The sequence below is a fragment of the Lutzomyia longipalpis genome, chromosome 4 (genome assembly GCF_024334085.1).
Source record: "Lutzomyia longipalpis isolate SR_M1_2022 chromosome 4, ASM2433408v1".
NCBI lineage: Eukaryota > Metazoa > Arthropoda > Insecta > Diptera > Psychodidae > Lutzomyia > Lutzomyia longipalpis.
The window spans coordinates 19,297,378-19,324,800 of NC_074710.1; the positions used below are offsets into that span (position 1 = coordinate 19,297,378).

At 33.9% G+C, this 27,423-nt stretch overlaps 3 protein-coding genes and 1 long non-coding RNA gene across 4 annotated transcripts in view; all 4 read left to right on the top strand.

Annotated features, from left to right (window-relative positions):
- LOC129794774 (uncharacterized) overlaps positions 1-12,780 on the top strand; it is a 35,764-nt gene extending 22,984 nt beyond the window's left edge. The window contains exons 3-4 of the mRNA XM_055835631.1: positions 11,603-11,718; positions 11,792-12,780. Of these exons, the coding sequence (XP_055691606.1) occupies positions 11,603-11,718; positions 11,792-11,914 (239 nt within the window). The 3' untranslated portion in view covers positions 11,915-12,780. The remainder of the gene's footprint in view (positions 1-11,602; positions 11,719-11,791) is intronic.
- Positions 12,781-14,721: 1,941 nt separating this feature from the next.
- LOC129794729 (quinone oxidoreductase-like protein 2) lies at positions 14,722-16,633 on the top strand. The gene is made up of 3 exons (XM_055835582.1): positions 14,722-15,035; positions 15,106-15,439; positions 15,501-16,633. The coding sequence occupies exons 1-3, from the start codon at positions 14,859-14,861 to the stop codon at positions 16,187-16,189; spliced, it is 1,200 nt and encodes a 399-aa protein (XP_055691557.1). The 5' UTR covers positions 14,722-14,858; the 3' UTR covers positions 16,190-16,633.
- A 433-nt stretch (positions 16,634-17,066) lies between these two features.
- Positions 17,067-18,032, top strand: LOC129794780 (uncharacterized). The gene is made up of 3 exons (XR_008751081.1): positions 17,067-17,127; positions 17,428-17,495; positions 17,605-18,032. It is a non-coding gene; the product is annotated as an uncharacterized LOC129794780 (long non-coding RNA).
- A 4,633-nt stretch (positions 18,033-22,665) lies between these two features.
- The window catches only part of LOC129794694 (uncharacterized), a 57,449-nt gene continuing 52,691 nt past the window's right edge, over positions 22,666-27,423 (top strand). The window contains exon 1 of the mRNA XM_055835539.1: positions 22,666-22,986. The gene's annotated coding sequence lies outside the window, so the exon portion shown is untranslated. The remainder of the gene's footprint in view (positions 22,987-27,423) is intronic.

Here is a 27,423-nt window from a genome sequence, read left to right on the forward strand (position 1 = left end):
TTTCATTACTCTCTCAAAAATGATTTTCTATGAATTTGTCTTTAAATCTCTTCTAAGAACTTTTTCAACTTTTTTCCTCATATTTCACATTTTTGTAAAGTCTCATCAATATATTCTTTGTTCTGATAAATCACCCCAATTCCCCCCACAATCCTATTCACCCCTAATGTTGGTTTTACTCACACACAGAGAGTAGAAGAAACGGAAGAATTTAAATATTAAACAAGATCCCATTGTTGTATGTTATCTCATCACATATACATATAAAAGGAAAACTTCAAATGTGAATAAGCATTGTGTTTGGGAAATCAAAGTACAATTTCTGCAAGCCAATTGAATGGCCAGAAGAGGAACGAAGGTGGTGGAGGAAAACCCGAATGCTTTTAATTATTGAATCACTTTTGCCTCTATTCTTGAGAAGTGACCCAGCAAAATGGCATGGAATGGAATTGTTTAGTTTCTCCTTGAAGATGCGAGAATCCAAATTACACAACACACGGAATTATTGAGAGAAGATTATGTTGGAGAAGAATAAAAGAAAAGGTAGATGTTGTGTACCTACGTTGAAGATGGATGGTTAAAGAGGCTGATTTTGTGAGGAAAATATGTCTGAGAGTGGAAATTGAATTGTGTTTTGGGGGGAAATGAAGGTGAATCAACCCCTCCTGAAGAGAGGGAGAGAGAATCAGAGTCTTGGTGGGATTTTTTGCACATACAGAATTCATACATTGTTGGCTTTTCTTGTGGGCTCTTCCAATTTCCAATCGACAGACGGTTTTTGTGTGTTCAACAAGGAGAGTATCTTGGCGGTTGGTAGGGATTGATAACACACACAGGCATTGATCCTCTCCGCCCCCCCCCCCCCCCCCGGAAGATAGTCAATGGGTTTTGGTATGATAAGGGTTGTAGTAACAACCCTTCAATCCTTGGCTTCCTTCTTGCCCCAAATTTTGGTGGGAAATCCCAAATTTTCCTTACAAATAATGATTTTCTTTTGGGGGATGAATCAACCCTGTTCTCATGGCTACACCGTGAAAGCCACCCCTATGACCCAGGAAAAGAAAAACAGGGATGGTTTGATGTGTGTGTGTGAAACAAACCCCATGGGAAGGATCATGGCATGAGGGATACAGAGACCCTTTTTGACGTGTTGGCTCATCAGGGTGGAAATGGTGACATTCTGACCTAATAATCTCGCAACACTCAACAAATTCTCTCATTAAACATTTCACTGCACGGAGGGGGAGGGTTTGGTGGAACAAATCCAGTGGTGGACCGCAGTTAAAGCTCTCGTTGACTACACCCCGCAATTTAGGGGATCACTATCATCGTATACTTTGCTATGAGCCATAGGGAGGTGCTTACCAAACCACTTTGTTAGGGACTTTTACTTACTGATTGTTCCCACACCATTCCTCCCCAACTGCCCTAAATCCACACACACACACAATAAACATTTTGTGAATGTGAATTCAAAACTCACCCCCACATCACATCATGAATTTCATATGAGAGAATGATAAAAGAGAACATGAACACCATGATATGCTTCTGCCCAAAAAGCTTTTTGTCTACTCACGACACTTTTAATTTGACTGTTTTTGCTTCTGGCAGAGCTTTCAGAGAGCTTCAGCATTGTCCAGGAGTTTTGTTCTCTTCTCAAAGTCACAAAATCATGCTTTTTGCACCACCCAAGAAAATCTCTATTGTGGTCTCTGTTGTGTAGTTTAACAATTTGCGGGATTCGTTCAAAATAACCCCAAAAAGGGGTAGATAATTGAGAAGTAAATTATTAAATAAAATTACAACTTTCAAGGCAATTTAAAATGTTTATCGAATAAAAAAAATATTTGTTAGTGATTACTCGGAATAATCAGTAATCATTTTATCATATTGATAAACTCCTTATTCTAGGGGAAAACAATCAGGATACAAATTAAAATGCATTAAAAAATACAAAAAAAAATCAATTTGTGACGTCATTCTTTGCATTTTAAAGCAAATATTTCACGAAATTTTCAGCTGATCCTAGAGAGAAAGTTTCTTTATCGATTCATTTATTCTCCACAAGGTTATACGCATACCTATTCCGTTTATTCCTTTGAACCAGTGGATTTTCTTATACATAAATGAATAAACTCCTTTGAGATGACGAGCACTTAATGAGATTATTCTGAATTTTTCACAAGATCCCTTTGCATTTTCTAAGTAGAATTTATGAACTAAGCGTCCCTTCTTCTGAAGATCTTCTCCTGAATTTATCGCCTCAGTTAGGGGAGAATGAGGAGGGTAAAACGTTGAGTCTGATATAATGGAGATTTCTTCTTCACTTTGGCAAAGTCTCTCGCTCAATTCATCCCATGTGCATCACTCCTGGAGTACTTTTTAATTTAGGTCCATCATTCATCATTCTCCTGAGAGAACTTCCACGCTATGTTGGTTCTTTTTTTTCTCTTGCAAAATTTTGCCATCACAAGCCACCACAGAGAAAGCTCATGATGGGGCATAGAGAGGGGAGAGCACGGAGCTTTCTCGCGGGAGGAATGTAATTTTATAAATCACTGCTGAGAGATTTAAAAAGAAAAAAAAAGAGAATTTCTCAGCGATCTCCAGTGTATTGCATGTTATGAATTTTTGCAAAACGGAAAGTATATTCGTCGTGGTAACATCTGCCTCTCGTGGTGTAGAGCAACCAAAGAAAGCTCACAGGCTGAGCTTTATTGCTACGATAATGTGAAACTTTCCCCGCACTTTCCCAGCTCCCTCCCTTTCTGTGGAGGGGGGAGGCGGGTTGTCTACTTCAACCACCAAGAAATCTAAACCATTCTCACGTTCTTCGTATTGCAACCAATGCTTCCGGCGTAATTGTACATAGAATGGCAAAATGGAACGACGGAAGATTCCTCTGTCAATGGGTTGACTCATTCTCCTCTCCTCCCGGCCCCCTCGTTGCTTCAAGATGTTTAATGTTATTGCAAGAAAACTATTTCGGGACAATATTGTGCCACTTGTCTTCCACGGGACACCACCAACAGCAACTTTACTCCCACCCCACCCCCTCAATGGGAAGCTCTGAAAGCTCTCCCTGTTCACGCGCGCATAGAGTTACATCAATAAACATCTCTCCCCCCTCAACACACGCAGAGCCGAAGGGAAGTCGTCTCAATTTCATTGTGTTAATTATATGTATGAGAAACTAACGGCTTCTTATATTAACCCCCACCCAGCCACCCCCCTGCTGTCAGCCTATGCAACTCAGGCAATTTTTCACTTAATATGAAAATCTCAGAGAAAATTCCTTTAGACAATTCACCCCGCCCCCGCAACGTTTCCATATTCAAATGAGGCAAATATTGCGAAAGCTAACAAGAAATAATAATTTAGAAAGTTTCTCTTGTAATGTCAACAATATAATTTATATCAACTCACCCTGCAGCGTTTAAAAATTTACATGCACACAAACGCAGGGGAGGAGGGGTAAGAGAGAGAGAGAGAGAGAGAGAGAGAGATTGAAGTAGAAGTTTTTGTTTTTAAGGATAATACATTCGATGGTCCTTAGAGAGCTCATAAGACGATGAAAGAAGATTAAATAAGTTTCAATTTGCAGTATTGTAGAGATTTGATATTCAAGAATAATTTGGGATTTGTTGAAGAAGAAAAAAATTTAAAAAAAAAAAGAGACGTAGAAGAATAACAAAAAAGTATTAGGGGGCTATCGGTGTACTAGGAAACGTCAGGACGATTTTAAAGCTAAGAGTGTATCATATTTCTGATTTAATTAATGTATCACAGATAAAATTAATTTAAAAAATAAAATAAAAAATTTCTTCAATTTATTTTCGTTACACTTCATTCTCTGTTTTAATTTCCTGAAAATTATCCCTTTGAAGTGAATTTCAGTCAGTTCATGATGTTTTTTTTTGCCTTGAAAGCTCCATAACAATGAGATAATTGTCTAACTTTAATGAGCCATATAGCTCATAAAAGCTCTCTTCCATTCAACAACAAAACTTCTATATTCATTGAACATCAAAACATAACTCACTCTCGGTCCAACAAAAGTAACATCATTAATTATAATGTGGAAGTTGTTGATTGAGGGGTATGTCATTGAGAGTTATTTTGTACATTTTGTATACGGCAGTTAAATGCAGCCAAAAACGATGACTTGGTGAATAAAATCAAGAAAATAAAATTGAAAGCAGAAGCTAACACGTTAGAACCGAGTTAGAACTATACCGACCTAGTAGAAATTTTATTTATTAACTAAACTTAAATGAAAAGAAATAGATCTGAAATTTTGTAAGTTGTTTAAAACTCCTTTCTTTTTCTAAAGAAGCTAGACTTTATAATCTAAAGAAGCTAGACTTTAATGTCCAGGACCTAGTCACCCTGACTAAAAATCTATTCAAGGAGGTATTTTAGATTTTTCCCCGAATTTTAAAAACGTTAAAAATGGATTTAAAAATTCAAAAAGTTTGAAATTTGTTTCAAAAAGTTTAACGATTCTTGCTTGACGTTTTTCTTCTAACGTTGACGTTTCTTTTCTAGCCTTTTATGGATTATCTTTTAAACGTTTCATGTTTGCTAAAGACATTCCTTTCTAATGTTTAAAAATTTTTTTTTCAAGTAATTGTCGATTCTTTCTAACGTTTTATTTACTAAAATCTTTAGAAAATTAGTTTTTTTTTTAATTTTTTTAGTTTAATTTTTAGGATGAATATTATTAATTTTGATTTCTAAAAAAAGCCTAAACTTCCTGAACATTTAGGGGGTGTTTATTGACTGTTTAGACACCCAAAAGCCCTCCCTAGATACATCCCTGCTCAACGTGTTCCCATTGTTTCAACACTTGAAAGGCTTTGTGACAAAAAAAATTTTCATGAAAATTGCTAAAATTTTAAGAAAAGATTGGGAATTCGAGAAAATTCTTCTTTTGCAAATTAAAAAAAAACTATTTTGCAGCTACTGATGAATATCCCGCAATAAGAACCGAATACTCTAGTAGAAATCTTCATTAAATTCTAACGTGTAGAGGTTTCTTAGCTACCCAACAAATAATCTCCAATCTCTCAAAGTTCATTTTAATTTCCCAAATTTTAATCTCCTAAAGTTCTCCTTGTAATGTTGAATGTAGATAATTTTCTAGAGTACACTGCAGCTACTACGTGACTACCAACTTCTCTCTCTCTCGATGGGTGGGACCAAAGGGGGGTTGAAGGAATTTAATGAATTTCAAATTTGCGTGGAAATCAATAAAGTCCCTAACATGCGGTTGGATACGAAATTGCGGTTATATAAAATTCAGCGTTGTAGAGAAATCGTTTGAGAATATTCCGGATGTAGTTATTTATTTAATTTTACTCCCCTCAAGGGGCAAAATGGCTCCCATTGAGATCTTTCGGGACGTCACGGCACGTATGTAATGTATGTACAAAACAAACCCCCATTGGGGGGGACCGAATTGCAAATGTCGATGTGACATGACAGAGAAATATTTAATGTGAGGGGCACTTTTCTCACTGAATTGATGGGAATATTTTCCTCATGCACATGCAATTGCAAAAGAGGGGAGAGGGGGGGCTGTAAGAAGAAGGGGAGTGAGTGAGGGTGGAAATTATGAAAGGGTGTGAGCTTCCTCAATACACTTCTTGTGCGCACATATTTTCACCTCGTGCACACACAAAATAAATTACCATCCACTAAATACCGTGGATTGTTTCACCAAAATACCCCCTTTTCGTGCCTCTTAACACGCGCTCTCCCCGTTGCTTGAAAATTCCTGAATCATCATTTTCACATGAGGCCCAAAGCAAAACCTTTAGCGGGGGAGAGAGCATAGAAGGGGGGGGTGGAAACATTAATTTAAAATCTTTTTCAAGGATGGAAAATTCATCCCCCATTTTCTCCTACAAAACTCACCTCATCCACCACATGCTACCTCCTCTCCTGCTCTCCCTCTCTCTTCTTTCTTATTGCACGTGAGCTAAACAACTCAAAAAGTACCCCAAGAGATTGGGGATGATCATGGAAGATGCATTTCATTGCAAATTGGAAAGCATGAAGTTTTCCCCAAAAAAGAAAATTCGCAAGAAAAAAAACTTAAACAATCCCACTGAGAGGCCAGAAAAAAAGATGAAGAAAATTCTGTGAATTGATTTTATGATTCTTGGCATGAAAAGTTCCAAAAGCACCAAATCAATAGTCAGGAGAGAAGATGAAAATCTCTGCCAAAATGAATAATCATCCTCCATCGACATAAACAATTTTTTTTTATTGAAGAAAAAGTAACCAGTTTCGAGAAACTTTCCATCACGTTTGAATTAATCCAGAGAGAAAATTTCTAGATGAGAGATTTTTTATAAAGAATTTTCAAGCTTATCTTAAATGGAAAGGAAAAAAATCTTAATTATCTTTCTGAGCTTTTGACTACCAGCGTGACTTTCTTGAAAGATCAATTTTTACGAACAAATGTTACATTTTCTGACAAAAATTTAAATTTAATTTCAAAGAAATGCAAAATAAGATTAATCCGGAATTCAATCGATTATCCGGATTCAATATTTGATAGGTTCTTGTGTGTTTCTGTTTAAATTTAATGTCTAAAATTAACGGTTAGACTTAAAGATTACTTTTTTTTTGTAAGAATTACACAATCTTAGCATATTTTTGTATGATTTTGTGTTCCGGAAACTTTTATTTCAGCTTCCGGAAGTTTGATTTAAAACAAATCGTTTAATAATTTTGTTTTTTTATTAAATCAATTGTCTTTTGTTTCATTTTTACATTCACTTACTGTAAAAAGTTATAGAGAATGTTCATCAAAACATCCGGTAGGAGCCAAAAAAGTTCTTCCGGAACTTTTATCTGGGAATCAAATTTCAAACTAAAAGTCATTTAATAAATTGTTTGTCGGAAATTATATTTTCTTTCACGCTTTGACGAGCACTTTAGTAAATTTATGCTTTTTTTAGGTTAAAAAGAAATCTTTGTAAGACAAATATCTAAGGTTACGTGTAAAAAAATTTTTGGAACTAGCCATTGACGATCAAAATGGTCAAAAAAGGTTTAAAAATATGTAAAAGAAATGTAAAGTAATTTGCATTTCGAAAGCTAAATCAAATAATTTCAAAAAAAAAGTACAAACTTTGACAAACTTTTTACAAATTATTTTTTGATTTCATGTTTTTTTTGTAATTTGTAGAAAGCTCTGTAATTTTATTCAAAAAATAAATCATCAATAAATACATTTTCTTCTATTTTCTCAACTCTAAATGACCATAAGAAATGAAATTTCATTGAAAATATCGTAAATGGGAGAAATAACACGAAAAATAATCTCAAGGGGAGATTTCTCGAGACTTTTCAAGTATCTCTCCCCTCTTGAAATTTCTCTTTAGTGATGACTCAGATTAATTTCTTTATCAAAGTTCCCAACTTGATTACACAAGACTGAAAGAAAAATATATTTTTTGTCAACATTTCTTAATTTTCTTCGCTTTTAGCGATTCCCTCCTCCCTCCCGCTAAAATAGGCAGTATTTACTTTGCCATTCAGCGAAAAAAAATTGAGCATTATAGTTTAGTTTTGTTGGTCATAAAATATGGCTGAGGGTAGAGACGGAGGTAGAAAGAAGAAGGAGGCGTGAGAGGGTGGGAGAAAACGTGAAAAGCTCCCGGGCCATTTGTTATTCGAAATGAAAGTTTTATGAGTCCATTAGACCGCGGGAAGGATTGAGATTTTGCAATGGTTGTGAATTCACGTGTCATTTCTGTGGCGCCACAGAGACCAAGAGCATTACCAGGAGGATGCCTTGAATCTCTTATATGGAAGTCAATGGCTGTCTGGGTATTAAGTATATAGCATCATTGTGTCCTCTATCCTAACCATCAAGGACAAGATTAGGATGAATTTTGCTAAATTCTCAATTTTCTTTTCAACGAACTCTCCATGAGAAAAGCTTCAAAAGATTTTCAGAAAAAAAGTCAAATTTTTAAATTCTTCCAGTAAAATTTCAATTCAATTTGCAAAGAGGTAGATAAAAATTATATGATTCTAGATAAGTTTTCACTGAACCACGTCAATTTTGTCGACAAAGAGCATTCGGTGGGATTACTGGAGGTGGATCGATTGTGGATTACAATTGCATTATGTGATGGGGATGAATTTGCCACCATATCCTCATTATGTATTCCACACAAGAATTCTCCGCGGAAGTGGTTTTATCACTCAATTTCTTCACCTATCCACTACATTTTACCTCAATAAACTTCATCGTATATTGGAGGTATTTTATTCCTGGTTATATGGTGATGAAGTGAGACTTTGGACAATTTTCATATTTTCCCCATTTTATTACACGAGAAATTCTCCTTTATTCTCTTCACGTGATAAAGAGGTAAAATTGCATGTTTTTCACATAGAAAGAAAATTCATTGAATACCATTGACGAGGGAGCACAGAGACTCTTTGAATATGTATTAATCTTCAAAGAGTATGTAAAGAAAATTGTAGGAGAGAAAATGCAGCAAAAGAAAAATTTTTCATAAGTTTTCAAAAGAAAAAAATTTATGGAAATTCTAAGTATAATCTTGTGAAAGAATTCTGATGAATTAATTATAAAAATGAATATTTTTTAAATAAATAAAAAATTTGTGAAAAAAGAATTAAAACTCATAACATTTTTGAAAAGGATTCTGCACATCATGAATTTGAAGAATTCATGAGTAGTGTGAAAGACGAGTTTTATAGAAAAAACATTTTGACACAAAAAATGATGAACCCTGAAGACAAATGAAGAAGGAACTCTCAAAGGAATTTTGAAAAGAACGAAGAAAATACTTCAAAGTTTCGAAAGGAAAGAAAAATAATTTAAAGAGAATTCTGAAGGAAATGAAAAAGAATCTGAAACAGAATTCCAAGAGAAATTAAGACAAATCTTTAGGAAAAATTCTGGGAGAAATGAAAAAGAATCCTTAGAGAAAAGAAGAAGAATCGTGAAGAGAATTCTTAGAAGAAACAGCCAAATTTCTAAGAAAATTGTGAGACAAAGAATGAATGAATAATACTAAAAAGAATTTCGAAAGTGAACATTTAAAAAAAAAACCTGAAAACTGAAAACACAAACTGTCAAAATCTTACAATAATTTTTAAATTCTAATAAAAGATTTTTAACAGAATCGACCCCTGAAATTAAAATTGAAGATTTGGTTCTTTTGTGTAACAATGAAATCTTTGAAATTTCAAGAATTTGTTCTGAAATTTCAAAGATTTTTTGTCCGCAGAATACGACCAATTGTTTAATAAACTTGAGACTTAAGTCTTAGATTTGCGATGAATTTCAGCAAACCTTAAAACTTACAATTTTGTGCCTCTATTTCGAGAATTCTTTTTATTTAGAATCAAAACTTTTAATTCTCCAATTTTTGGAAGAAAAAAGTCTACGAAATTCTCGTTAGAATGCAAGATGCGGCATTGAGTTGCTAATGAATTATTCATGTTCTGGCGAATGAAACAGAAGAAATCAATAGAATAAAGAAGCTTCGTGATAAAGAGGGACGTATCATGGAAAATCATTCATGGAGAAAATCTATTTGGCTAATTGCAATGAAGTAGTTTAAGTACAAAGCACGACGTTTATTCCCATTTTGTATTAGAAAAGAATCTTTTGCGGGGGATTGCTTAATTTCCCATTCTATGTCATTCATTGATCCACCCCTCATGTTGTGTGTAATGTGGAGTTCAAGGTGGGTATGATAAAATTCGTTGACGTCACTGGGAATATATCGATTTGGCGAAAAGAATGAAAGCTCCGAGCTTTGCGGGGTGGGAGGACTGTCTGTTGGGTTTGGGGGAGAGGCCAAAACCATGTCCAGGCGCAATTTTTGTGGAGAGTTTATATAGAAACTTGAAAATCTGAATTCCACCCACCCCGTAGGAGCAGCCCCTTTCCATAATTAATGGGATATTCTTGTAAACACAACACATTAAAAGGGAACACGGGCCCCCCGTTTGGAAGGGTTAGCAACATTCCCCTTTTGTGTGTGTGAGTCAGGAAATTTCTCCGTGTATACAAACGCCAAATTATCCCGAAAAGGTAAAAATTTGGTATATCCACTGAAAATAATTAATTAATTTTCAGTCTTTCAATGAATTATTCACGAGCAGTTCATGAATCTTCCCTTTTTTTAGGCACTACCCTAGATACCTATAAATGTTGTATGTACATATATAAATGTACATAGCATCTGCCCGTGAGTGCATGAACTATCTCCGAAAAGAGATAAATCTACCCCCTCAATGGATGTCGACTCATCCACCCCTCATGAATAAGTTGCACAATGTATTTGGTATAGAGTCTCGTTCCCTTAATCAGAGCCTCACACAGCTTCATGTAAAAAAAAGCATTCGCTTTTCATCCTCCCCGCAACCCAAACCTGTCTTCCTGCCTCTAAATAAAAGAGAGAACAGCATCCATGGTGAATGGACAAAAAGAAAGGATCATCGCTAAAAATTTTCTTTCACGAAAAAAGGAAAAGAGCAAAAAACTAATCACAATAAACTCGCCTTAATAATGTTGAATGAAAGAAGGGGGAGGGAGTGAAGAGAAGGAGCTTTCGCGGGATACTACTACTTAGCTTTAATACGTGGCTGTCAGCGCCGTACCCAAGAAGGGAATTTGGGTGTTGAGACATTTATTAAAAAAAATCAGGAGTTTGGGTTTTCCTTTAGAGGTGGAAACCAATTATTTTTAGACTAAAAAATACATGAAAATATTGAAAAAAATAAAATTTTCAAATGTTTGAAAATGAATGCCACATGGCATATACGTTGGTATATACGTTATAAAATGCTAGAGAAGAAAAATAAAGCTTTGGAGAATAAACGTGAAACGTTAGAGAAAAATATGTCAAATTGTGGAAAAGAAACATCAAGCTAAGAAAGAAACTTCAAACTGCAGAAAAGAAACGTCAAACTGTAGAAAGTAAACGTCAAACTTTTGGATAGAAACTTCAACCTTCAGAAAACAAACGTCAACCGTTAGAAATTAAACGTAAACCGTTGGAGAACAAATGTCAAACATTATAAATGGATCATTCAACATTTAAAAAAAGAACATCAAACGTTAAAAAAAACTCAAAACATTAGAAAATAAATGTCAAACGTTATAATATAAAACTAAAACGCATAAAGAACTAAAATCTCATTAATTACAAGGTTAGAATCAGCTCATTATCCTTTATATTGCGCCTTAATTAACACTTGAAATTAAGCTTATGAAAAAGATTAAATAAATCTATCTTTTTCTCTTTTAAAAATATCTTGCAGAATAGTTTTTTTTTTCATGAATTATTTTCCTGACATTTTCACGTTTTCTGGGAAAAATGGTGACACTTTCCCATATTATATATTTATCACTGCTTAAAAATTCCACTGGAATACCAAATTAGGTAGAAGTTTTCACATTTTTCAAACTTGTCATCCAAATTTATTTTTAACTCACTTAACGAGATAAATCTTTTTTAATAAATTATTAAAACATGATGCAAAATGGATAAAATGGATAAAATTAATTGTAAATAATTAATTAAATTTTTTGCAGAACTCCGTGAGGCTGCAACACGAATTCAAGCCACTTTCCGGGGGCATCTGGCGCGTAAATTGGCTTCAGGTGGTGAAGTGAAGGATGATGATGAACTCCAAGAGATCACCAAGAAGGTACAGAGAAGAATTAACTTAGGTCACGTAGGGAGGAAATTCTTTATTTAATTAATTAAATAAATTTTTGTAGGTTGCTGAAGAATTGGATATTGACCTGAGTGATCCGGAACTCAATAAAGCAGCCACGAAAATTCAAGCATCCTTCCGTGGTCATAAGCAGCGCAAAACTGAAACTGATACACCCAACAACTAAATTTTCATTCTCTCATTCATTACTATAAACACAAGAAAACCCAGCAGTTATACGTACTCTGAGAGAAGAAAAAGAAAAAATAAATACCTAATCTTTAAAAAGAAAAAAAGTGAAAAATTACCTTTAAAAAAAATAAATATATTAGCAGAAAGATTTAAAAAAGAAAAAAGAATAAACCCATACTGTGCGTGATGGCGCACACATAGAAGAAAGGATGTAGAATTTAATGCAGTTTCATAAAGAACAAAAAAAATCCGACGAGGCCGTAGATTCTATATGTAAATTTAACATAAAAAAAACCAAAAAAAAAAGTTCTCTTTCTCTTCATTAGAACCAACAAAAAAAAAGTCAGTCAATTTGCCTTTTGTATTGCCAATTGGAATGCGATGCGAGGAAAATTTTAAAAACTCCATTTGGGAGAAGAATTTTCGAAATTTTTAATTTGTTTTATTTTAAAAATAAATTATTTCTTAGAATCATTCACTAATTAAAAAATAAATAAACAAAAAAAAACAGGTAAAACGCATTCCACACCTCATCCTGTGACTCATTTGCGACTCATTTGTGACTCATCTGTGACTTTTCACACCCCCAAAAAAAACAAAGAGTTTTTCTTACTACATATTTCTACCTGAAGAAAATGGAATTTTTAGAGGAATGTAAGTCATTGCTCTCACCACCACCACCCCCAAACTTCTATATAGAATGTACTTAAAATTGAGTGCTTTATTGAGAATTATTTAGGCTAATTAGAATAATTTTACACGCAATAGAAACTTTCTTGTTTGTTCGCTTGTGAATAACTTATTATATGGAAACCTTTTCTTCATTTTAATTGAAAATAAATAACATGCCATAGGACAAAATTACTGCCTTGTTTTTATTTCATTCACCTTCTCAACGGTTAACGATTAATCGTTAAAGGGTTAAAGTGACGAATGTTTAAAGATTTTTGTATGAATTTCCTTCAAAGCTCATGAAAGTTTCAATTGAATCAAATATCCCTCAATTACAATTTGCACAAATTGAGGAAAATTTGGCCAAAAATTGACCAAATTGGCTCAAAAAGGAGTTTATGCACGGGTCATGTCATGTTCATTTATCCCTTTAAATGCAAGAAACAAAAAAAAAACAAAACGTATGAAACATCAGAGCGAATGTTTTATACTTTTAATATGAGAAAAAAGTAAAACAGAGACGTCATCAATGTGTAAACTTTTTAGTAAATCTTCCTTGGGTTTTTGCAGCTCATTCCAACGAGGAAAATGGTAAGTCTGTATGGCGAACAACCCGTGACATTTTTAAGCAAAAATTGGCCAATATAATTGACTAAAAATTAAGCTAAAAGATCAAGGAAATATTGGATAGTCTCATTAATCTAAAGGCGCTAAAGACGACCCAAGAACTGACCAATATGATTGGTATAAGGTGATTAAAAATTGCTTAAAAATACCCACATATTAGCCAACACTATTGAGTAATGTTTGTTCTAAAGACAGAACTTTGTTAAGTTGCAATATGACTAAAATTGATTAATTTGATTTTTGAAAGTTTGCTCAAAAATTGACCAAACAGATTTAGTAATATTTTCCCAAAAACTAGACAAGAAAATTAAGAATTTTAATAAAAATTGGCGTCCGGTTGAAAATCGTCTGAAACAATGATAAAGATCAAAAATTGTCCAATGATTTATTCAGAAAATATCTTAAAAAGCATAAATTAGACTAATACTTTAACTAAATCCTGATAAGATTATGTTCAAAATTAGTCACGTACTCATTCACCGAAAATTCTCTGGATGATTGGACGTATCTTTAATCAAAATTTGATCAATATTTTGGATTAAAAATTTTCCATAAAATTGGGTAATTAACTAATGAATTGAACAAAAATTGACTAAAATTTAGTCAGTCTAATTGTCAAAACTTTGCCTCAAATTTAATCAATTTGATTGAGAAATACTCGTCTAAAATCTAATCAGTACGATTGAGTATTTATTTAACCAATGTTGGGGAATTACCTGGAATTGGTATGTGATATCACCTGGCTCTGGGAGGGCCACAAAAATTGTGCCCTCCAACAACTTTCGCGCGCAACGCGAACAACCAATATTCAAACAATTTAATTGAATTCCTTATCTTATATGTGGTTCGAGACCTTAGAGACAATCTCATTGACCGAGGATTGCCTCAAAACAGGTCAGTCTTATTAGCAAGAATTTATATTGAAAATTCTGCAGATTCGATTTGAAAGATTGCTAAAAAATTAATCAATTAAATTGAACAGAGTTTGTCTAAAAATTGACGTAGTTATTAACAAAAAGTTTAGCTGAAAACTAAGAGAAATATTAACTAAACTAACCGAAATTCATCCATTTCAGTGAACTTTTATGCTGAATTGAGGTTGAGAAAGCTCCAACAAATTTTAATAGCCACTTTTTATATTCTTTAACACTTTAGAAATAACAAAATTTAATAAATAATCGAGCTAACAATTAAAACTTTGCATTGTCTGCTATTTTTTTGAACATTTGTGTGCTTTGTTCAAAAGCTTGAAACAAGCTTTCCAAAGCAGAAACTTAATTTGCATCAAAATAAACAAATTACTTACAAAATTTAATTATTCGGCAGCTTCTCTTGTAAAATATCACTTAATATTTCTAATGAAATAAATTTTTAACATTTTCCATCGCAAAAACTCACTAAAATTTAGGGAAAAAGCCGGACAATCTAGCATGCTGCAACCATGTCAAATGTTTCATGTATCCAATGCGCCGACGTGAAACATTCTTATCAACCATGTTTCTCATTGCAAAACTGAATGTTTTTGTTTACATTTTCTCTGTATATGTTTTCAGTGCAATAAAAATCAAAGAAAATCAGGGAAATAGCTTCAATTTAAAGCAGTAAATTGTAAATTCAGACTCTAGTGCTGAGTGCGCATCATGTTCAGTGTGAGAAAAGTCTTTTCACCTGCTGTCGGAGGTGTTTTGCGACAGTTTTTCCGGTGCAGAGAAAATGTGAGGTTAGGTTCCACATACAGGGCAGCTATTCTCACGGAATTCAATAAAATCCCCAAAATTGAAATGATAAAGGTGCAGGAAAATCTTTTCCCTGGCCAGGTTAGATTTCTGCGAAGTTTTTTTTCTACGTGAAAAGTTTTGAAATTTGAATTTTTAACAATTTTCACAGGTTAAAGTTGGCGTTCATTTCTGTAGTCTCAACGACACTGACGTCCGGATATTGGAGGGAACGGAAAATGTGGAGCTCCCCTTGGTGCCGGGATGTGAATTTTCCGGGGAAATTGTTGCCGTTGATCCGGACAATAGGTTGGATTTCAAAGTTGGCGACCGGGTGGTTGCTCTTCGGGGCTTCCACACCAGCGGTGGTGGCCTGGCCAGTGAGGTTGTTCTCAGTGAATTTGATTGCTTCCCAATTGGCAATATCTCCCTGAAAGATGCTGCAATCCTTCCGTATGGCCATGGCACGGCTATGTTGGCATTTTCCAAGTACTGCCCCCTCAATGGTAGGTCCTACAGCGCTCTCGTAAGCTTGGTCAGCTTACCAGTACATTTTTTGTTTTGTAGAAAATGATCCGGTGATTGTAATTGCGGGCCCCGGAGGGCTGGGGCTGGGGGCCATTGAGGTGGCTTCGAGTGTCTTCCGTGCCCACGTCATTGGCATTTGTGATACGCAAGACAGTAGTATTCTAATCCGCGACGAAGGAGCTTTCCAAACCATCTGCATGTCCGAGGGCTACGCCAAAATCTACAGATTCCTCAAAAATGCCCTCGGCAATCGTCGTGCCAGGTGCATCTATGACGCCGTCGGTGGGGAAGCCCTGCGGCTCCTTGAAGACTTTATTGATCCCCAAAATGGGTGCATCCTCACGGCGTATCCCCTCTTCAACCGCGAAGCCTTCCAGGCATCCACCCCTGAATACAATGTTAAACCCAAAGATCGTCTCGATCGAGCGGAAATCGATAAACTCCCCCCAATTCACGAGAGAATCCAACATGTTGATCTCTATAGCTACCAATACAGTGATCGTGATTTCTTCCGGGAGATCATTGAGGAGACTCTTTCGCTTCACAGCGAGGACCTCATTAGTGCGCATGTTAGCAAAATCTTCACCCTGGATGATCTCGATGATGCCGTGGAGTTTATAAAGAAGAAGAAATGCACGGGGAAGGTTCTAATTGACCTTAAAGAAGGTAAAACAAAGCCCAAAGACGATTCCGATGAGTCCGACAACGAAGACAAGCGCAAAGATTGAGAGGTAAAGTCTCAATTTCATCCCAAAAACTCCCCTCTCCATTTCTTTAATACATAAAATGTTATAAAATAATAAATAAAACGAGATTGAGACGAATGATAGGAAAAGTATCTCCAACATGTATCTCTCACAGCGTGGTGGAGGGCAGTTTGTGGGCCAATTCTGTCACTTTGTGGGAATTGCGTCAGGTCGGAAGTGGGTTCATTTCGAAAGTATATACTCCACATTGAGTGTGTTACATGAATGGCGCAGCATAAGACGCTACAAACGAAAAAAAAAGTCTTTCACCAAACAGCAGCGTCTGGAGGCTCTTAAAAGTACATTTAAATCTTTTAAGACCTCTTAATTCATTTTGGATAATTAGCTTTTGTTGTCCCTTAAATACACCACAATTTGTTTTATTTGAATATTATCTAATGAATAAAAAACATGCAACATACACAACATAACTCTTTTATTTGATCTCATTTGAATAATTTTTTTCTCTTGTATATTTCACTTCCTAAGAGGACTAAATTTAATACAGGTAGGTAATACAGTCAGGTAATGGTTAGCGTCACATCGGATATACTCTTCTCTCCCATTTAGCGCATAAGTTTTTCCATATTGCTCTTCCATTCAGAATAATGAACAAAAGGAGAGAACATTCGATGCAATTCTTACAGATAGCGTAATGTAAGGAACATTACTCGAATTTGAATTTTACTTTTCATTTAAATTTCGATTATATTTATTGAAAGAAAATTATTGAAAATAGTTTAGTTCAAAATGTTGTAATGAAGTTAGCTAAGTTTGAAATTTGTATGAAATATGACTAAGTTCATGATAGAGAGGCAGTAGGCCATATTTGAGGAATAGTCGCGATGAATATGTAGAAGCGAAAAGACCCTTGTGTAGAAAAACAATATTGAGAAGTAATTAAGAGATAAAACATAGTTGTAAGTTTAAGAATTGGTGGAGAAGATAGTAAAATAACAGATACATAATGTAGGCATCGAGACCGAAGGCCAAAAATATTATCCCGTGCCATGGTCCGTTAAGTGTGTGAAACTCTTTGGGAGAGGGCTGTGATGGTTGATAAGCGTTGCCCTAGCGGTGCTTATCATGCGTTGGTCATTCTCTCGTGAGCCTTGAGGCCGAGAGGACCGGTAACGCTGAAAGAGGGTTGGCTATCACAGTCACTCTCAGTGTTAATAAAAAAATCGACGCCTACAATAATTAGGTTTCTTGTTCTACAGAAGGTTATAAAAGGAAATTGATGATCAAAGGTAGTTGGTGGACTCAGAGGAGAAAAGAAGAATTCAAGGTTAGAAAAATGGATGATATTTCGTAAGAATGGGAATTCTATCTGTTTTATTTTACAGATAGAAGGGTCTGAGAGATTAAAAGAAAAGGCTCGATAATATTTCTTGCAGACCAAAATCATACGCCTAACGATTTCTAACCTAAGATATTATATAAGGGGGAACAAGGGTTAAATTCCTGAGCTCCGTCATCAGACAGGGATGCCTGGTGATGGAGTGCGCGGATGAAGCAACCAAAGTTTGGCTGATGAAAGTCTCCCTGCTACTGGAAGAGCCCAAGATCATGGCAGTGGAGGGCGACATATCGCCCAAACCGACTGTCGTAACCATGTGGGTGCCGGCCAGAGAGGTGGTAAACCCACGATCTATTCTGAGCCGCATTGCTCACCAAAATAATCTGGATATCATCAAGAGAGGACGTCTATTTGTCTTGGCGATTGACAATAACTCCCTTGAACAACTAAGGAACGCAAACATATTTGTGTTCCACGCCTTGGACTGCTACGAGATCAAGCTGCGGGGTGGAGGAGGAAGGTCCGGTAACGGACCATCAAATCCTCCTACCCCTACGAACCCTAGCGCGTCAAGATCCGCCAGAATTAAAATACCTACTCAGTTCTGAGGAATTATTAATGTAATTTAGGTTCAAAAGCCTTAAAAGTATTGGTTTGTCCAATATTTACCCGGATTTCTAACCTAACATTTTTAACATTACATTCAATGAGTGTGAATGAGGCAGAAAATGCAGAAAATCAAAATTGTACTGAATTTATGTGAATATCTTAGGTTAGAAATCCGGATAAATATTGAACAACTCAATACTAAAATCTAGCCTGGAAAGTACTTTCTTCCAGAATTATATGTGAGAGAAAATCTAAGCTAAGTTTGAGGTTAGAATTTCTGGTCCTATTAACAAACAACGCCATTATTTTCCGCTAACGTACAGCAGATGATAAATTCTTAAAATTCTGAATCTTAATCGCTTTATAACTGAAATTGCCAAGTAGAACTCTTATTATTATTTTTTAAATCATTAAATCTTTGCGCGCCATTTTGATTTATTTTGCAATCACATTCTAAACTTGTAAGAAAATAAAAAGAAATCTAAAAGAAAAGAAAATGAATTTATTTTATTTCTTTACAAAATCTCCTCCCACTTCCCAAAAAAAAAAAATAAACCAAAAGTGAATACCGCAGCATTTTCCCCGTGAATGGTGAAATATAAAAATGAAGAATTTATTGTGCAAGAAGAACGCGGCTGGTGAGGTGGAAAAAAAGGGAACATGGACTTGAAACGATTAAATGTTCAACACTGTAATTGTTGCAATTAAACCATAAATCCCTCTCACACATATTTTACCTATTACTACCTATATATGTATGTATTTTCTATATATTTTAATAAGGTGCTCAACGGCAAGAATCAATTGTTGTCATACACAAAAATCACACGTGACCTTCATCATGGCAGCCGCGAGGTGTTTGAAATGTATTTTAAACTAAAATTAAATTCAACGCAGGAGTTTCATTGAAGTCTCTTGATTTGTGAACTCCTCAATAAAACTTTCAGGATATGCTGAAGAATTTTTCCTTCTGAGATTTCCTTAAAAAATTAATTAAATCAAAATTGTTTTGGTTGAAATTTCAGCACTAAATTCTACGACAATTCCATCACACTTCTTTACGTAACATTCCCCGTGTGATTGTCATGTCTCGTGGCGCTCAAAAATGTCTGTCTGGTGGTTGGGTTGTCTCTCACTCTCTGTTAAAAAAAAATCTACACGCAATCGCTGCTCTAAAGTGAAAAGTGTGTGGAAATGATCAAGGCCGTTTCATATCATTTGTACATTTTATTTTTAATTGCAAATCAAATCCCTTTCAATTAACAATTTTCCCACCCATCCCATCCCAAGTTTTTTTCCCATTAAAATCCTTTTTCTTTAAAAATTATCCAAGAAAAAAAATTCTCCACATTGTAAGAAATTCAAAACCTGAAGGACATTAATAATTTTGAAATTAGAGTATGAAGGGAAGTTTTCAGATCGTGACGAAGGATTAGATTTCATGTGAGAGATGATTTTTTTTTGCAGAAGAAAAAAATAGCATTCTGTTAAAATGTTAAGTAAAATATCATGTAGAGGAGACCTTGCTCAAAATATCCATACCACCATGCTAAAACATAAGAACATTTCACACCGAGATTCGTTTCATGCTGTACACTGCCGGAGAAATTTATTTGAACACCACAATGAAAGCTTATTATTAAAGCAATTTTTAATGAAGGTTCCAGCCCATAGAGAAGGTGAGTGAGAATGCAGATTGTTGTTTTTTAATATATTTTTTTCAATACTGAATCTTTAACCCTTCCACGTTCTTTGGGTTATACGTAGACACAAACGTGAAACATTTTATTTTAACAAATTTTTAGGAATTCAAAGATTTTTTCAAATTTTAAATCAAACTCTCGCAATGGAGGCCAAAGAAGACGTTCTGACTGAAAAATGTCATATAAAAGCTTCCACAGAATAAATATCGTTGTAAAAAGAACGCATGTTTCAATTTTTCTATGTTTCACGTGAATGCGAAAGGGTTAAAAGATTGAAATAATTGATCTTTCGCTTTTGGGAAATAACATGTTTCACGTGTAGATGAACGTATGACCGATAAAACGTTAAAATTTAAAATGGAAACACAATAATTTTGCCTTGAAGATGCAAAAAAAGAAGAGAATAATATCATATACTTAATATAAACATATTTTATGTTTCTTCGTTTTATGTGGACCCGAAAGAGTTAATCAATGAATGGTCTGCTTGAGTTTACTAACATATGACGATCCCATTCTAATGTTTCATGTTTCTTTTCCAATGTTTAACACTTCTCTACGTTGGACATTTTTAACGTTTATTTTTTTCTCACCTTTAAACATTTAATGTAGCGTTTGATATTCTTTTTCTAGCGTTTGAAATTTTTATTCAACGTTTAGTGTTCTCTTATCTAACTATTGATGTTTCTTCTTTGACGTTTGTTTTACGTTTCTGTTCTAACGTTTCACGTTTATTTTAGCGTTCGTTAAATTAATTTTTTTTTCGAACGTTTTAAAAAGTAAAATAAAAATCGTTAAGAAATTCAAAAGAGAAAAACTTCCTCATAGCGTGATCAGATATTTCATGCATGAAGTGTTGATGGCCGTATCGGGGCAAGCAGAGCCAGCATCTGTGATGGTCAATCGTGAATCTCTTCACTACATGCTTCTTCAATTTCATCAATACCTATAGAGGATGATTTTGTGATGTACCGAAGATGGGAAAATGTGGAAAAGATTGTGCAAAAAAATAAAATGTGGGGGACCTCAACATATGAAAATTCTTGTGATTTATTAACTGATTTTGCCGGTGGCGGCACTATTTTCTCCTTCTTTGCGATGAAATCTCGACATTTTTTCTCTTCAACTTTTGAGATAATAATTTACACGTTCTGTGAAATAACAACCATATTTTCCAATATATTCTCAATTCCATCAGCTCAACGAGCCACGATCAGCCAAGAGACACTATATAATACATACATGTTTAAAATATGCTTGAAGTGCATGAAAAAGATAATGAGGAAAAGGAGATCTTTTTTTACATTAATCCTAACCCCATAAAGAATTTGAGTGCAAGACGAGTCAATTCAAAATTGTTACAATGTTGCTAATTGGAATTTAACAGAAATATTGATCAATATAATTGACTACGGTTTGTGAAATAAAAAAAAAAGTTGTTCTTCGGATTGAATGATTTGCTCAAATATTGACATAGTTTTGAGCCAACGTGGTTTAATGAAGTATTGAAACATTATTGCTCAAACATTGTCCCAAACTGTAGTTAAATATCTACTCAATAATAAATCATTTTTATTGATGTATAAATTCATTCTAGTTGGTACCAGTTAAATAATTGAGCAAAAATTGGCCAAACATTGACAGAAGATTGAGTTTAGAAAAGAATGATTTAAAAATTATTAAGGTTTTGTGAGATAATAGGCTTCAAAATAAGATTAAATTTTAATACTTTTAATAAAAAAATAATAAATTATAAAATAAAATGTTTTTTGTCACTGACAGCAGAAAAATAAAAATTTTATTAATTATTGCACCAGCTAAGCTCAATTGATCAATTTTAGCTCAAACTTTAACTAATTGTGAGTGCAAATCGTGGTCTCGTGCTAAAAATAATTTTCTTAGACCTCTAATGTATTGATAAAAGATACAAGTAAAATAAAAGTATTCTGCAAAGAAAAATCATTTTATTACGTTTCCAAAGTATTCAATTTTTAGCACCTTTCAAATTATTTATTTAATTTTGTATTTTTTATGGTGAAATTCAATCTGGCATATTTTTTATGTTTTACTCTACTAGATATCATGAAAAGTGTCAAAATCACCACTAAAATGCTTAGATTCAATTTTGACTCAATATTTGGTCAAATTTTGCGCAATATTTGCTTATTTAAATAGTTTGACAAAATAGCTCAATTTTCTCTCAAGTTTTGTTCAATTAGTCCAATTATTGTTTAATATTACACAATTATTGCCCCAAGATTGACCCAAACTTGATCAATTTTAAGAAATGTGCCAAATATTCTGTTTTTAGACGAACTGACCAAATATTTACAAAAATTACCTTAATTTTGGACATAAATTTAGCACAATATTTGAGAAATTTTGCCGATTGGACTGTTTATAAATTAATTGGTGTACTTTAGCTGATTTTGCTGGGTGCAATTGCAAGGATAAATTCTTTTGAGTGTCACGATGAAATGTTTTCAAGTTTTTTTTTCTTTCTTTTTGCCAATCTAATGTGGAATTTTTATATTTGATCATTAAAAGAAGCAAAAGGTGTACATTTATTTTTTTTTCATCAATATACTGCAAAACCTTTACTTCTGTATGTGAGCGAAGCAATGAAAATTCTCTTTTGAATATCTCGATGTAGGTATATTTTGTTGCCACTGCATGGCGCGACTTGGTGTGTTGGAGGGCTCCCCTCTTCTTGCCGTTGCTGGCTTTTTCTCAACCATATGTCGAAGAAATATCTACAGCAACAAATACAATTCAAAACACCCGGAGGGGGCTCTACCAAAGTCTTGCTTCACGTCACTTAAGAAATCTTCGTGGTAGCATTTGTCAGTAAGAGAAAGACGGTTAACGTGTATGGTACGAAAAATTTTATTCATTCGTTTTTTTTTTAATTCTTGAGTTTTAAGTGGAAGTGAAGAGAGTGAGAAGGAATAATAATAATAATAAAGAAAAACGAACCTCGGATTGCAAATTTCTGTCTTAAAAGAGTTTTCACCTGATTTTCCAGCGCCGTTGGAATTTTCAACAAGTTGTGCGCGTTTTTCATGTAAAAAAGAAGAAGAAAAAAAAACTCTGTGTCTCTGTGTTTTGTGTTTTCTCGCGTGTTTTTCGCATAATTTCAAAAAAGGGAAAATCTCTGATATATCACGGTATTTTGCTTGTTTTTCTATATATGCCCTAGCTATGTATACTTTTGTAGAGTTAGAGAAAAAAAATAACCTCAAATGAAGAAAATAACATTGAGGAGGAGAAATCTCAAAGAGAAACTTATTGGAAAGAGAAGAATTCCTCGTGGAAAAAGGCATAGGATTTAGTAATGATAGTTTTGTGATTGTGAAAGGATATTTTATAATGGAATAAGATCTGTTATCAAGGTCAGATAAAAGCTGAGATCTATATGGATTTAAAAACAAATCAGTGAAAAAAATTAATTTAATCAGTCAGAACTCAAAAACATTCTTCTGTGATTGTGAAAGGATATTTGCCAATGAATTAGGGTCAACTATTAAGTCCAGGTCTAACTATTTAAGTATCAAATCTATGGAAGAATAAATCAATTTAAAATCAAATAAATTAAAACGAAAATCGTTGCATAAATATCCGAAGAATTGTGTGAGGATTCAAAATCATTTTTCTGTGATCATGAAGGATGTTTCAAAAATCGATTAGAGTCGATTATGGACAGATCTAACTAATTTAGGAACAAAATCATTACTGAAACATCCTTGTTTTTTTAAGAGTTCGTTTTAAGTTCTTCTGTGATTATGAAGAGTTTTATAAATACTTTGTAAATACTAGATAACAGATCAATTCAGGATCAAATCAGTTAAGGATGTAACCAAACATAGGAGAATCAGTTCGGATAAGTAATCAGTTCAATATTGAAGTAAACCTCTTCAAAAGTGTTAGAAATTAGGAACGATCATCTATGATTGTCAAGGATATTTCACATTGATTAAGGACCTGTCATAAATTCTGATCCAATCAAATTAAGGCTCAAGCTAATACGGAATTAAATCAATTAAAAATTTCCTATAAATTGTGTCAAAATTCCGAAACGATCTTCTGTGACTGTGAAAGCTCTTTCAAATTGATCAAGGATAATGCCTGATCATGAATACAGGATTATATCAATTCAGAAACATCCTTAAACTGTTTAAGGATTCTTTAATGATCTCCGTAATGATCTGTTGTGATAGTGAAGGATGTTTCTAATAGATTCAGGATATATATTCAAACCTGATCTATTAATTGAGGATAAATTAAATGTGGAAATAGGATTCAGTAAGGAAATTTTGTGATTGTGAAAGTTCTTTCAAACTGATCAAGAATCTATGTAATGCCTGATCATCAATACAGGATCAATTCTAATCAATTCAGAAATATCCTTAAACTATTTAAGGATTGTTCTATCATTACCAAGGATTTTGAAAATGATTCCTTGTGATTCTGAAGGATGTTTCAAATAGATTCAGGATCTATAATCCAGACCTGATCTAATGGTTTGAGAATCAGATCATTACAGAAATATCCTTGGACTGTTTAAGGATTCTGTAGCGATCTTGGTAATGGTCGCTAGTAGTGATCTCTTGTGATTGTGCAGAATCTTTAAATATATTCAGCCAGGATCTATATAAAGGCTTGATCAAATGAATTGAGGATCAAGTAATTGCAGAAATATCTTCAAGTTGATTAAGGATTCAGCAATTTAATTCTGTTATTGTAAAAGTTGTTTCAAATGTATCAGAAGTCTATTATCAACGTCTGATCTATATCAATACTTAAACAAGTTTAGGAACTATTGTGTTCATGATCAAATCATTGCGGAAATATCTTTTAGAATATCAAGGATCCGTAACGATCCTTTGTGATCATTAAGTATATTTCATTTGAATTAGGGATCAATATCATTGCCTGATGAATGCCGAAATATCCTTAAGAATATCCTAAGATTCTCTAATGATCCTCGATGATCATGAAGGATGTTTCAAATAATTTTGGGATCAATATCAATGATTTTAGGATCTACTATCAACCTTAACAACCCATTTCATGACACATTAAGCTGCAGAAAACCAAAAGTATTATGAAGAAAATATAGAAAAAGTGAAATTTAAAAGAGATATTGAAAATCCAAGCAAAAATACAAGTGTTAAGATCACTGATCATACAGTGCAAGAGAGTGAGAGAAATGATATAGAGAGTCTGCTATAAAATACTATTGAGGTGGTATAAATGGATGAGGAATAAAAAAAAAACGAGGAGAGAATGCAAGATAAAAGAATCACGATTGAAGTGTGCAATGTTAATAAAGTGCAATATATAATTGTGGCATTTCACCACTATCCATTGGATGATGAAGAGCTTCGCGTTGGCTCCAAAATGATGTGTTTTCCAATTCACAAAACTCCCAGAGAGAATCTCCACGTTGTGTGTATGTGGTGTGAATGTGGTGTGAGTGCAGAGAGAAGTTTCTTTCTTAATAAATATCAATCTCAATGAGATCGACGTGCAAAGACGTCAATGTGTGGAGGATGATCATCTTGCATAGTATGATGGTGGTGATCATACATAGTATTTGAGAAATTTAGAGAGGGAGAGCATGAGAGGCATGTTTGGAGTTTGGAGTGATTGGTACCTTTAAAACAAAAAAACTTTTAAAAAAAATACGCGCGATCTTCCGATCATGAGACGATCAATGCATATTTCTCCATCAACGTTGGGGATTTTATAAAATAATATATATATTTAAATTGCAATGAGTTAACACAAAATGCAAAATACCTGTGTGAGACCCATATTGTGATCTAATACTTTCCATTTTCATCGTTATACAACGCCAAACCGATCGATATACTTTATACCAAGCTTGCGCGCGCGTTTACGGTGTGGAAAAGTGATCGAGGGTGGGTAAAAAGAAGTTTGTAGAGCGAGAGAAAAAAACCGTCTTGAACTGCATACAGGTTAAAAAAAAATAAAGAAAAAACAAGCAAATCAAATTGCAAAAGAAAGGAAAAAATCCAAAGTTTAAAAAAAAATATCATTCATGATCAACTTTCGTGATCCCCGCGTTGACGTCAAAAGAGATCACTTGTCGAAATTCAATGTTATTCCCTCTACAAACGTTTAGCATCTTGTAAGAATATACAGTCTTTTACTTAGAGGTGCGCGCACCTTACAAATGTAGGAAGAAAAGCCCCAATGATTACTCTTATAACACGATCTCAACAAGATCACCCAGAGAGATCATCAAGATCACCTCCAATGTGCAAAGTTACTTCTCTTTACCCACCTTTTAAATATATAGTACAACACCATTGCGCTCATTTTACCAACAGAGCAAAGAAGAAATAAAAAAAAATAACCAAGTGATCGTAGTTGGAAAAGTGTCTCTATACCTACATATCGGTGATTGATCAGAGAAAATGGTTATAAACATCCAGCAAGGTCACTGACATGCATCGGCAATTTAATATGAAAAAAAAATTGACTCTCTTGTGAGATTTCGAGAAAGAGATTATTGTGCTATAATATTGTGAAATTTTTAATGGAAATATGTGTGTACACCGCGATGGTAATTAAAAGATCTCACCGCTATAAGATGAAAATTCAACCACTAGGTGGTGTTGCTTAATTAAGACAAAGAAGCATACACATGTAGCTTTAATGTAAAACGAGTAGACGAGTTAAAAATAAAATTAGGTTGTTTAAATTTTCTAGCCAAGACGCATTTCGTTGCTATAAACAAAAAAGAAATATTGATAGCATTTTAAAAAAAAACTCTTGATTCTGAAAGAGAAACTTATTCGTTTTACAGTGAAAATGGCAAATAGTTGAAATACATTTCGTGCAATAAAAAGATAATTAGAATGGAATTTAAGCAATGAAATTGAAAAATGCAAAGATTCTCTTTAAAATTTTGCTAAATCGGTTAATTCCTTGGTTAATTCACGTATTTTTAATCACATACATATTTTATACCATTCATGAGTTCAAAGGTCTGAATAAAAATTATAGCACCTTATCCGGGACACATTTCGATCTATAAATACAAGAATTTTATATTTTAGCTATCGAATTACAAAAATTCAGAAAATTCCGATTTTCATTCCCAGTGGAAAATTCAATGAAAATTTAAACAATTTCTTCATAATTTCTCTACAAAAACGTCATGTTTTTAATTGGGAAATAATTTAATTTTCAAATAGCAAAAATGCAATATTTCTTGTAAAAGAATCAATGCAATATGTAGGCCATAAGTTCCAATCTCTCAATAGAAATCTTAAGGTGTAGCCTCTGCGTCAATTATTCTAAAAACTTACTATAAGTTGTCTTTTTTTTATAAGTAGACCCCGTTTGATTTTATGCACACACAAAGTAGCTCCACGTGAAGATCATTACAATTATTCCCAACCGAACCAAACATTACTCAACGTGGTTGTCCCCGCGCGCAAGTCCATTGAGGTGCGCGAGAAAAGTACAAACATTTTGTGTTTTTGTGCAATGAAAAGAGAAAGAATTGCTTGAAATGAAAGAAGAAGAAAAAAGAGTTACAAACTTCCTTCCACGCAACTCTCCCAAACAGT